The sequence below is a fragment of the Lithobates pipiens genome, unplaced genomic scaffold (assembly GCF_037356315.1).
Source record: "Lithobates pipiens isolate NorthernLeopardFrog02 unplaced genomic scaffold, aLitPip1_a1.2 Scaffold_1, whole genome shotgun sequence".
Lineage (NCBI taxonomy): Eukaryota > Metazoa > Chordata > Amphibia > Anura > Ranidae > Lithobates > Lithobates pipiens.
This window is the reverse complement of record NW_027507685.1, coordinates 192,489,394-192,502,776: the sequence shown is the minus strand read 5'-3', so window position 1 is coordinate 192,502,776 and position 13,383 is coordinate 192,489,394. Positions and strand designations below refer to the sequence as shown.

General features: G+C 43.4%; 1 protein-coding gene across 1 annotated transcript in view; it reads right to left on the bottom strand.

The window, feature by feature from the left end:
- Positions 1–13,383, bottom strand: part of LOC143981461 (G-protein coupled receptor 83-like) — a 66,520-nt gene that overhangs the window by 24,901 nt on the left and 28,236 nt on the right. Inside the window, exons 2-3 of the mRNA XM_077479344.1 lie at positions 10,569–10,694; positions 1,009–1,142 (exon numbers count right to left, since the gene is read on the bottom strand). Coding sequence (XP_077335470.1) covers positions 1,009–1,142; positions 10,569–10,694 — 260 coding nt within the window. The remainder of the gene's footprint in view (positions 1–1,008; positions 1,143–10,568; positions 10,695–13,383) is intronic.

The window sequence follows — 13,383 nt, the reverse complement described above, 5'->3', positions numbered from 1 at the left end:
ATGTGCATTACCCATGCACTGACGGTAAGGGTCAGTCTTATTGGGTGAAGGTGATGGGACCCTACTACCTTTATTCTTTTTTGATATGGTGGATGGTGACTTGCTCCTGATTGGTGGAATTTTTTTCATATTGGGACTATTCACATTTATGTCTTTTTCATATACATATGTCTTTTGATGAATTATTACTTGTATTTAAATTATTAAAATTTTGTGCGCCACATTCTTTTTATCTACAACATTACAATGTTTCAGTCTACACAACAGGGGAGAGGAAATGCTTCCTCCTGCCTGCAGCAACAAGGATATGGCTGCGGCAATGGAAGTAATGATATTTACATTCCCCGATATACAGGTGACCAAATAATATACAATAATTAATAATAATTTTTATTTATTTTTTTATAATCCTGAAGGCAATGCCATAATGTGCTAGTATGCATAACATACTAGCACAATTGGTGAAACTTACCGTAAAACAAAGCCCTCCAGCAACGTGCTGTCACCTCTGAAGGTGCTTCCATCTTCACCCAGTCTTCCTTCCAGTGGACTCTGGCTGTGTGAAGAGCTGGAGCCACGATGACGTCGCTCTGGCGCACGCACGGGGGGACACAGGACTCTTGGGACACAGGACTCTTGGGACACAGGACTCTTGGGACACAGGACTCTTGGGACACAGGACTCTGAAGCAACGGCACGATATGCCGTTCCTTCAGAGTGCATGCTCCGGTGACGTCTCCAGCTACATCAAAAGTAAATATCTCCTAAACAGTGAACGTTTAGGAGATATTTACTGCACCTATAGGCCAGCCGTACTATAGGCTTTACCTATAGGTAAAAGTCATGCATGGGAGTTTACTTCCACTTTAATATATGGAATAGCAAGCATTAATATGCAAGTCATGTCAACATTTAATTTCATGTAAATGTTATAATATTAATTTTAAAATGTACATACCAAGCATACACTATAAAGTAAGGGAAGAAAACAATGTAAATTAAAATTACCCAATATAAAATCGTTCTAGCTTCTGGCAGACAGCATGAGGTAACGAGAATCCACTGGCCATGAACCAGATGAAGATGATGCAGATTATTCCTTTAACTGTTGACATCCGAGGTTTCAGAGGATGCATAATAACCTGAAAGAACAACAAAGCTTTGGTTGACTAACCCATATTACAATATGCAATAACCATTACTGAACACTTCATACACTGTATGGTCCAAGGTTTGTGGATATCTGCCTATGACAACTATATCAGCTGTTGGCTATTTAATTCCAAAACCATGGGCATCAAAATAGAGTTGATCCCACTTTGTGGATGTAACATTCTGTGGAAATTTGTGTCCATTCAGCTCAAAAGAGTATTTGTGAGATCAAGTACTAATGTTGGATGAGAAGACCTGGCTCACAATTGGCATTCCATTTGATCCCAAAGGTGTTTAGAAGGGCTGAGGTCAGGTACCGATGTTGGATGAGAAGACGTGGCTCCATTTTAGTCTAAAGGTTTTCAGAAGGGATGAGGTCAGGGCTCTGTGCAGGACAGTCAAGTTCCTCCACACCAAACTGGTCAAACCATGTCTTTATGGAGTTGGCTTTGTACAGAGAGGCACAGTCTAAAACAAAAAATGGTCTTCACCAAACTGTTAGAAAAGCACAATTGTCTAAAATGTCATTGTGTGCTGTATTAACCGTACCCTTCACTGGAAACACTGTAACTCAATATTTTGGGCAGAATCCACAATCTTTTGGCCATATCGTAAGTGTTATGGTATGGTGTCCACTAAGGATAAGGTTTGGGTTTGGGTTCACTGCAACCAAGGGTTCTTGGTGAATCCTGTGGATTCGAGATTTGCCTGCTCGGGGGATTTTAATGTCAGATTTGTCCAGAATTTTTTTAAGCATAATGCACTAAATGGCCGTTGAACTACTGTATGACCAGTGGGCTTAGATGTGTCAATAAGGGGGTGTTTGGTTAAGCCAGCCTCCTCTCTAAAAGGAGGGTCAAAGAGCAACCATAGTGTTAGTGTATTGGAAAGCAAAAGAAAGTCTGACAAATTGCATAGGGAGAAATTAGGATCAGTTAGGAAACTGTACCTGATCCCAAAGGTGTTCAGTAGGGTTGAGGTCAGGTACTGATGTTGTATGAAATGACTCGATCCCAGAGGTGTTCAGTAGGGTTGTGGTCAGGTACTGTTGTTGGATGAAATTACTTGATCCTAGAGGTTTTCAGTAGGGTTGAGGTCAAGTCCTGATGGCCATTAATATGGAACTAACAAACAAAAATTCTCAGTGCTGCCCTGGATTGTCTAGTGTAAAATGTCCAAAAATTAACCAAAAAGTAAAAATAAATAAAACTGTATAGTGTGTACATAAAAATATGCACTTATACACAAAAGTGTCTCGCGTGTGCTCAGTCTGGGTGAAAATAAAAAAATCAGTAAAAAATTACTGTTGTCTCAATTGGAAGTGAGGCAGCCTGCACTGGGGTCTAGGGACCCACACTGAATTAGAAGAAGGGAGGGGGAGAGAGGCGCCAGGCAACCAATAGTGTAGCACAGTTTAATAAGTGTATATGTAAAAACAGTAACAGGTTCAACTCACAAGATGACGATTGGTAACTGTGTGTAACAGGTGGGCTCTGCAAAGGTGCTCATGGAGTAGTCCTCGCCACAGCGGCTCTGTTAAGACTGGAGAGAGGACACTGGAACCAAGAGCTGTCGTGAGCCGAATGGCACCTGTCAAACTACGAGTAGAGATGACCAATCGGAACGCATTTCAGAGGCTTAGTCACGCCTCCTTTCTCAGCCTCAGATCGGCTGTGGTCAAATATTGATGTTGGATAAAAACACCTGGTCCAAATCGGTGTTCCAATTTATCCCAAAGGTATTCATTGGGGTTGAGGTCAGGGCTCTGTACAGACCACTTCAATTTCTTGACACCAAATTGGTGAAACCATGTCTTTATGGAGTTGGCTTTGTTAATGGGACAGAGTCAAATTGTTACCATGAGGTTGGAAGAGCAAAATTATCTATAATCTCTTTGTATGATGTAGAATTAACCATACCCTTCACTGCAAGCATCTGAACACAGTTGGATGATCAAATAGATAGCTGTAGTACGTGGGTCAAGTGATCACATACATTTGGCCATAATGTGAACATTTAATTTTTTCATGAATGCAATCTTGGATGAAAAGATCCTTTGAAATAAAATCGTATAAGAATATAGAAAACAACTAAATGATAATGATTCATGTATCCACATGGTGAAGATGAAAAAAGCAGGAAATCAAAACAGCTGGAAACCTAAAAATAGAATTGCTCCAAACAGTTATGTAAGATTTGGAAGCACAAGTGGGTTGAGTAGATGTTAAATTTACATAATAATTAAAATTGAAGCTGTTATAGCTGCAAAGGGTGAGCCAACTCAATATTGAACCCTACGGACTAAGACTGGGATGCTATTAAAGTTCCTGTGCGTTTAAAGGCAGGCGTCCCAATACTTTTGGTAGTATTGTGTAGGGTGAACTGATTCTAAATTGACATATCTGTGCAAATAAGGTTCCGTATAAAATGTGCAAACGATGTGCAAAAATAATAAACATATAAGGTGCAAAAGAGTGCTTAGATTTACTAAACATTAATTGTTTCTTTTTCTTTGCCGTGAGCAGGGGCAGCCCCTCCATTAAGAGTGCATGGGTGCTGTTAGAAGTTTTTGAGTTAATATTTTAAGTGATAAAAGTTTCTGAAAATATATGCAAGTTATATTTACGGTAATAAGTAATGCTTTCTGAAGGTCATAGAACAACAGAGAGTACAGAGAGGAGTGGTTTTGCTGAGTAGGTACTTCTATTTTTGAGTTACTATGTCAGGACAATGGGTGGAGTTATGCTACTTATCTTTAGACTCAACCATATTAGGTATATATGCAAATATGGGTGTTATTAGGATATGCTGACATAACATCATGAAAGAGTATAAGAATGGAGTTGGATTATGGAGATTTAGGATCGGTGGGAAGAGAAAGAACTCTACACTTTGGAGAATGTAGATCAGATACCCCTTTCCTCCTTCTGAGTGTATCATCATGCCATACGTTACCAGATGTCAGTTTTGTCTTTGCTTATCTTTGTGAACAATAAACCAACTATTGAACGAACAAAGGATTCTTCAATTTCTACTTCTGAAAGTACGTTGGAAATGCGGCTTTGGATGAAGACATACATATCTCCTCTATACACCCTTTAGGAGAAGGGATACTGATTCACATATTACACAAAGACTTTGCTATTCATTAACCACTTAAGGACCGCCGTATTGCCATTGTACGTCATCGCAATGGCACAGGCAGGCACAAGCACGTACATGTACATGCCTGCCTTCCAGCGGGTGGGGGGTCCGATCGGACCCCCTCCCGCTGGATACGGTGGTCCGTTTCGCTTCAGGAGCGATCCATGATGAGGGGATGGCCGTTGGTTTCTGGCCACCCCCTCTGGATCGCTCCTGGACAATGAGAAGCTTCCTCCCACTGTGTATTGTATACACAGGAAGGAGGAAGTGATGTCATTCTCCTCAGGGCGGTCTTTTTGACCGGACTATGAGGAGAAGACAAAAAGTAAGTGCACCAAAACACTACTCTAACATAGGTACACATAAGTACACAAACCCCCCCCCCCCCCCCTCCCCCCCCAGTCACAGTGTCACTGATTGCATTGATCATTTATTTACTGATCACTGCATTCAGTGTCAGTTGTAATAGTAAAAACTGTCAGGGCAGTTAGTGTTAGGTCCAGGGTAGCCCCCTACCCCCCAATAAAGGTTTAACCCCCCGATTGCCCCTAGAGTTAACCCTTTCACCCCCTTTTGCCAGTGTCACTAAGCGATAATTTTTCTGATTGCTGCATTATTGTCGCTACTGTCGCTAGGTAGCTAGTTATTTTTTTAGGTTCACCGCCAGGTTTTTATATCGCTAGGTACCCCGATATACTACCCAATAATGGTTTTAACCCCCTGATTGCCCCTAGTTAACCCTTTCACCCCCTTTTGCCAGTGTCACTAAGCGATCATTTTTCTGATCGCTGCATTAGTGTCACTAGTGTCGTTAGGTAGCTAGTTATTTTTTTAGGTTCACCGCCAGGTTTTTATAGCGTTAGGTACCCCCATATACTACCCAATAATGGTTTTAACCCCCTGATTGCCCCTAGTTAACCCTTTCACCAGCTATCACAGTATAAGTGTCACTGGTGACGCTGGTTAGCCAGTTAGTTATTTAGGTTCCCCGTCAGGTTTTTATATAGCGCTAGGGACCCCCATATACTACCTAATAAAAATTTGAACCCCCTGATTGCCCCTAGTTAACCCTTTCACCACTGATCACCGTATAAGTGTTACGGGTGACTCTGGTTAGTTTGCTTTTTATAGCATCAGGGCACCCACCATTTATTACCCAATAAAGGTTTAACCCCCTGATCACCCGGCGGGTGATATCAATTAGGTTTTAGGGTCAGGGTCTGCGTCGCCCCAGGCAGCGCTAGGTTAGTGCCAGTACCGCTAACACCCACACGCAAAGCATAAACCTCCCGTAGTGGTATAGAATCTGAACAGATCAATATCTGATCAGATCTATACTAGCGTCCCCAGCAGTTTAGGGTTCCAAAAAACCGCATTGTTAGCGGGATCAGCCCAGATACCTGCTAGCACCTGCGTTTTGCCCCTCTGCCCAGCCCACCCAAGTGCAGTATCGATCGATCACTGTCACTTACAAAACACTAAACACATAACTGCAGCGATCGCAGAGTCAGGCCTGATCCCTGCGATCGCTAACAGTTTTTTTGGTAGCATTTTATATTTAAATCCGGAAGGCAGTGCTTGGTTTTCGGGGTCCCGTACGTGGCTAGGCTCCCAAAAAGTCCCCCACATGTGGTATCCCCGTACTCGGGAGAAGCAGCAGAATTTATTTTGGGGTGTAATTTGACTTATGCCCATAGCATGTGTGAGCAATATATAATTTAGTGACAACTTTGTGCAAAATATAAAATATTCCATGGACTCAACATGCCTGTCAGTAAATAGCTTGGGGTGTCTACTTTCCAAAATGGGGTCATTTTGGGGCGTTTTGTGCTATTTTGGCATTTTATGGCCTTCGAAACTGTGATAGGTAGTGAGGAGTGAAATCATTTTGACTCGCATTTCGGCGGACAATCCGGCCGTGTGTATGCCAGTCCGCCGTACTTTTGAAATGAGCGGACTTTTCCCGCCCGGAGAAAAGTCTGCTCATTTTGAGCGGGTCTCCAGGTAGGGCGGATAGTACGGCGGACTTAGTACACCGTATTAGTCCGCTCAAAAAGTGCCGTGTGTGGGCAAGTAGCCCGTTCGGAAAGTCCGACGGACAGTCTGGCGGGAAGTCCGCCAGACTAAGTACGTCGGTCATACCGCTACATGTGTACGCGGCTTTAGAAATCCTGAAGGTGGTGATTGGTTTTCGGGGTGCCGTGCACGACTAGACTCCCAAAAAGTCCCACACGTGGTATCCCCATACTCGGGAGAAGTAGCGGAATATATTTTGGGGTGCAATTCCACATATAACCATGGCATGTGTGAGCAATATATCATTTAGTGACAACTTTTTGTAAAAAAATTATTATTTTTTTTGTCATTATTCAATCCCTTAGGACAAAAAAAATAAATATTCAATGGGCTCAACATACCCATCAGCAATTTCCTTGGGGTGTCTACTTTCCAAAATGGGGTCATTTGGGGGGGGGTTTGTACTGCCCTTTTAAAATATGCAAAGTAACATCTGAAATGGCTAAGTCAGCAGCAAGCATAAAAACAGCATGTCAAACACAGGGACTTCCGGTCTCAGCCATGACCGGAAGTGACGTCACCCGGCTCCTCCCAACGCGTTTCGCAACAACACAAGTGACTTTCAAAGGTTTTTTGCTTTTATTTGTAAATATTATGCACAAGAAAGCCCACAAACAGTTTGCTGAGGACAAGCAGAGTAAGCACATGGATTACTGGAACCATGTCCTGTGGTCTGATGAGACCAAGATAAATGTATTTGGTTCAGATGGTGTCAAGCGTGTGTGGCGGCAGCCAGGTGAGGAGTACAAAGACAAGTGTGTCTTGCCTACAATCAAGCATGATGGTGGGAGTGTCATGGTCTGGGGCTGCATGAGTGCTGCCAGGACTTGGAAGCTACAGTTCATTGAGGGAACCATGAATGCCAACATGTACTGTGACATACTGAAGCAGAGCATGATCCCCTCCCTTCGATGACTGGGCCACAGGGCAGTATTCCAACATAACGACCCCAAATATACCTCCAAGATGACCACTGCCTTGCTAAAGAAGCTGAAGGTAATGGTGATGGACTGGTCAAGCATATTTCCAGACCTAAATCCTATTTAATACCTGTGGGCAGTGAAGTTTTAGGATGGGGGGGCGCAAGACCCCGTCCCTCCATGTTTGACCCCTCCCACTTCTCATAAGCCACACCTCTTATAGAATCCACCCACTCCGTCCCCTGTATTCCACTTTCTTCCACTCATAGTGTCAGGAGTATACACCCGCTATGCCCATAATGAGAGGTTTCCACCATCCCTGTGATGAGTTTGTAGATGGCTTTTATACTGGCAATAGACTTCAGAGAACAAATGTACAGGGTACATTATGTAGATTCAACCTGATCACCATATTTTTCAAGCTGCTCTGGATGCATGTTTATTCAATATCGCCATGTGAAAAACACAGCCAGAAATTTTCAGTTTTTCTTGGAAAAGCAGTAGCTATCGGTTGTTATTTTGGGTTATTTCCCTTTAGATTGCACACTTGAAAGGAAGTATAGACTAGGGGTCTCTAAACTATGGCATGAGAACCACATCCGACTCACTACAAGATTTTACCCGGTCTGCATCATATACCAGGCTGCACATTATACGCAGGGCTCTGCACATCATATACCAGGCTGCACAACATATACCAGGCTGCACATTATACACGGGGCTCTGCACATCATATACCAGGCTGCACATTATACGCCGGGCTCTGCACATCATATACCAGGCTGCACATTATACACGGGGCTCTGCACATCATATACCAGGCTGCACATTATACGCAGGGCTCTGCACATCATATACCAGGCTGCACATTATACACGGGGCTCTGCACATCATATACCAGGCTGCACATTATGCACAGTGCTCTACTAAAGCACCTTTTCTGCAACCTGTAAATTGCACATATGTGCATTCTGCAACCTGTAAATCGCACATATCTGCATTCTGCAACCTGTACATCACACATATCTGTATTCTGTAAATTGCACATATCTGCATTCTGCAACCTGTAAATTGCACATATCTGACCACAACATTCAATTTTCGATTTAAATAGGAATAGGGACAATATGCCTCAGCAATATGCATGAGCACAGAAGGTGATCATTTCCTTTGGAAAGCATGTGACAAAGATTTAAAAGCAGGAGATAAATTCAACAAAATATGGGACTATCCTGGTTTTATTAAATAAAGTTTAAAGCATAGTTAATTGAAATATAAAAAAACGCCCATGCACGTTACATTTCAAGCAATGAATACAAACTAGACAGACTACAGTCCCCAACAAAGATAGAGGTAAATCATTGCAAGCTTATCACAAGGATTCCATTGTGGGGCTGTAATTTCTCTGGGGACTATAGGTGAAAGTTGCTATTCATTGCTTGTATTTAATGTGCATGAGCTTTTCTTTTATAATTACATGATGGTACTCCCCAGAATGCGGTTTTCTACCATGAAGCAGATGTTAGGCATATATGAGGAGAATGTTTCAGCCCCACAAAATCCAATTGGATCCTCCTGTAATAGCCTTCCTAGCTGCCATTATTTTTACTAAGTTTGCAGTGCATCCATGCATGGATGAAATTCCTTGGATGCCACTGAAAATGAGAAATCAAATTGAGCGGGCGAGGGGGGGGGGGGGGTGTGTTGGTGAGGGGGGTGCCGCCGCCGACCACCGAAAATGAGAGACATTAAGGTTGTCTGCCGACCAGCAAACTTGAACAAACCTGTTGTTAACCCGGGGGGAGGGGGTGCTGCTGCCGACCACCGGAAATGAGAGACATCAAGGTTGTTCAGCAGAGGGGGGGGGGGTCCCGCCGTGCCGCCGACCACCTAACATGTAAAACGCTGTTGAAAAGCAATGGCTTACCTGATCCTCAGCACTGCAGCAGAGTGCCAATGTCACTTCCTTGAGTGACGTCGAAGCTCCGCCCATATTAACTCAAGTCTATGCACTTGCCTGGGCAGTCCATCGCGCCGGAAGCTGTGGCGCGATCGACTGCACCACAGATCGCTTTTTTTGGGGCAAATGAAGCGCCTCGTCTGCAATCTCGTGATTGCACAGATGTGGCACTTACCATATTGCACTGTGCCCGGCGCCAGGACACAGTGCACATAAAGACATTAAATTTTATTTTATTTTTTTAAAGGGACATGTTTAAATAAAATGTTTTTTAACTTTTTTTTTTTTTTTTTTCCTTTTTTTTTTGACTGCATGGGGGGGGGGGCGGCGCCCGGACGCCCCCTATGGACGGGCCACCACTGCCTGTGGGGCATCTGAAAACGGAAGGTGGAGGAACACAAGGTCTCTAACCTCCACCAGCTCCGTGATGTTGTCATGGAGGAGTAGAAGAGGACTCCAGTGGCAACCTGTGAAGCTCTGGTGAACTCCATGCCCAAGAGTAACCCTCCAGGCAGTGCTGGAAAATTATGGTGATCACACAAAAATTGAAACTTTGGGCCCAATTTGGACATTTTCAGTTAGGGGTGTACTCCCTTTTGTTGCCAGCGGTTTAGACATTAATGGCTTTGTGTTGAGTTATTTTGAGGTGACAGCAAATTTACACTGCTATACAAGTTGTACACTCACTACTTTACATTGTAGCAAAGTGTGATTTCTTCAATGTTGTCACATAAAACGATATAATAAAATATTTACAAAAAATGTGAGGGGTGTACTACACAGCATATGTTACAAACAACCAGCAGGTCCAAGCGGTCTGGCCAGTTTGCAGAACAACATCACGCATGAGGCCCTTCCCAACGTTCTTCTCTGTAACCAGCGTCATCTGGGGATATAACTCATGTGTATGGAGTCTATCTTGGCTTAGGACAGTGGTTCTCAACTCCTGGACCCTCTAACAGGCCAGATTTTAAGTATTACCTTAAGGAGATGCAGACTAGAATTCTGCAATCACTGAGCAACAAATTGTATCACCTGTGATATATTTCAGTTATCTTGCAAACCTGGTCTGTTGGTGGGTCCTAAGGACAGGAGTTGAGAACCACTGGCTTAGGAGATCGTGGAGCCTTGCATGCAAGATGGTGGAATGCTTTAAGATAAAAGAAACGTCTGACTTTACAACCACTTTAAGTAATGCTTTTTAATAGAGGAGGAATGTGTTCAAATTGTAAAGTTACTAAAAGGTCGACTTTAAAACCTTAATCTCATACTGCTTTTGTAGCTGAGCCCTAAATGATCTGCTGTAGATGTCTCACCTGATGTCTGTCCAGAGCGATGGCAGTGAGAGTAAGGACGGATACATGGACTGAGCAATATTGGACAAACCGGCTCACGTGACACATGAGCTTCCCGAAAACCCAGGTGCTGCTCACAAATCGAACCTGAGGAAAGAAAAAGGATTTTAGCAGATTCTGGCTTTAAAAAAAGTTTCACTTTAATCAATATCAGCAAAATTCTAGTACAGATATAAAAGTAAAAGCTGCAGGTATTTGAGCAGGGGTGAGTTCTTGTGATTTTTTAAATTTTTTTTTAATTTTATTATGAGGTGTTTTTTTTTTTTTTCATGGGGATTGTATTTCGGTTAGTGTAGCTTATTTGGTTTGGTGTTTTTTTAATCAACTTTAATGTAATATGTTATTTGTGTTCTGTAGCTTTCAAGTGGATGTAAACAATGACAATGAGCTTCTTTTATTTGCACAATTTCGGTCTGTTAACCTTTTCACAGCGATGCCTCCCATCCTTTTAAGAGGTTTATGACACTGGGAGGCAGGGCTTAAGAGCACTTGACCGACGTGATTGGCTGCCACGGTGGTCACATAATTGGAAACACCCAATCGCTGCTTTTAGATTAGGCACCAGTAAACGGGGCGCAAAATTCACTGTGCAGCACGCAGCACATTGCAGAGCATTCAGCAGAGCAAGCACCCGCGGAAACAACCTGCAAATTGGAGTGTTGGACAAATGGGCGGAACAGCCAATGTTCGGCCCAAACTCCTGCTCAGGCAAACCATTCACCCAACACTATTGGAGGGTGCTATGCCTGCCAAAAGGGACAGGGGGCATAACTGCTGCTGCAGCCCATGTTGCTTTGAAGTGGCATGCATACACCCCTAGCTACAGCTAAAGGGGGTAAGGTTAAAACATGTCTCAACTGTGGAATTTTATTACCCCTCAACCACTAGTGTAAACGTGCCCTTGGCCATTAAGCAAAGCACCGTAGTCATGGTCTGATGCTACCACCACCATGTTTCACGGTGGGGATGGTGTGTTCAGGGTGATGTGCAGTGTTAGTTTTCTGCCACACATAGCATTTTGCTTTTAGGCCAAAAAGGTCCATTTTAGTCTCATCTGACCAGAGCACCTTCTTCCACATGTTTGCTGTGTCCCCCACATGGCTTCTTGTAAACTGCAAACGGGACTTCATATGGCTTTCTTTCAACAAGGGCTTTCTTCTTGCCACTGTTCCTTGGCCTAAATGATGCTGTTTGCTCACTAAGGTTCTCTAACAAACTTCTGAGGGTTTCCCAGAATAGTATTTATACTGAGATTAAATTACACACAGGCGGACTTTATTTACTAATTAGGTGACTTCCGAAGGCAATTGGTTCCACTAGATTTTAGTTAGGCTGCTTTCACACTGGGGCGAGAGCAGCGTCGGCGGTAAAGCGCCGCTATTTTTAGCGGCGCTTTACCGTCGTTTTAGCGGCGGTGTGCGGGCGCTAGCGGGGTGGTTTTAACCCCCGCTAGCGGCCGAAAAGGGGTTAAACCCGCCCGCAAAGCACCGCTGCAGCGGCGCTTTGCCGGCGGTATTGCCGCGGTGTCCCATTGATTCCAATGGTTAGCAGCGGTATAGGAGCGGTGAATACACCGCTCCTTCACCGCTGCAAAGATGCGGCTGGCAGGACTTTTTTCACCGTCCTGCCAGCGCATCGCTCCAGTGTGAAAGCCCTCCGGCTTTCACACTGGAGTTAAAGGGGCCGGTTTTTTTCAGGCGTTACACAGGCGCTATTTATAGCGCTGTAACGCCTGAATACCGCCCCAGTGTGAAAGCAGCCTTAGCGGTATCAGCGTAAAGGGGGCTGAACAAAATGCACGCCCCACTTTTCAGATATTTATTTGTAATAAATTTTGAAAACAATTTATAATTTTCCTTCCACTTCACAATTATATGCCACTTTGTGTTGGTCTATCACATAAAATCCCAATAAAATACATTTAAGTTTTTGGTTGTAACATGACAAAATGTGGAAAATGTCAAGGGGTATGAATACTTTTTCAAGGTACTGTATACAGCCTAGTGCAGTAGCAATGGTAGAATTTAGCTGGGTTTTCTGGATTGGGGGGTTAGGGGGCAGTAAAACAGCAGCTCAACTCCCTCTTTTTACCACCCTCATGCTGCCCACATAAAAGAGCCCTAAGGGAGTTTCTGCAATCCCCAGAAGCCATTTAAAGCCCAAAAGAGCCCTCCTACACTACTTACGTTTCTCCATACCTATTGACTGCAATTTATCTCACCCAAATTTTCGGGAAATGGGAAGTCTAAATTTTATACATCCCTAATGCTTTACTAAATCATAACCAGGCATTTTAAACTGGGCAAGTAAATGCAGTTTACATGCAATGTTCGCTAACGATGATAGGTTAACGCATTCACTTCTTAAAAACACTCTAAACTCCTTAGCTACTAATGTCCACAGACTCTTAATAGACCACAAGTGTAATTGAAGAGGGAAGGCTTCCCTGCTGTAAGCGCCTCTCACCTAGTGAGTCTCGCTATGTGGCAGCAAGATCCGCTAGCTTTTGGGGATCTGCTAATGACAACTTAATCTGTTAGCAATTACGCCTACAAGAGATGTGCTGTCTAAGAGATTTGAGGTTCCAATAATAACCCCCAGATTTATTCCTGAATACTGGAACTTGGGCTGTTTGAAGGGAGACTTTTTTAAAATGTTTCTGTTGATTTTTCTAACATATACACAACTGTATTACATACTTAAAGCATAACTCCACTTTTGTTGAGAAAAAAAGATTCCCCTCTGGGTGATCGATGTACATTGCAGGGATTTTAAC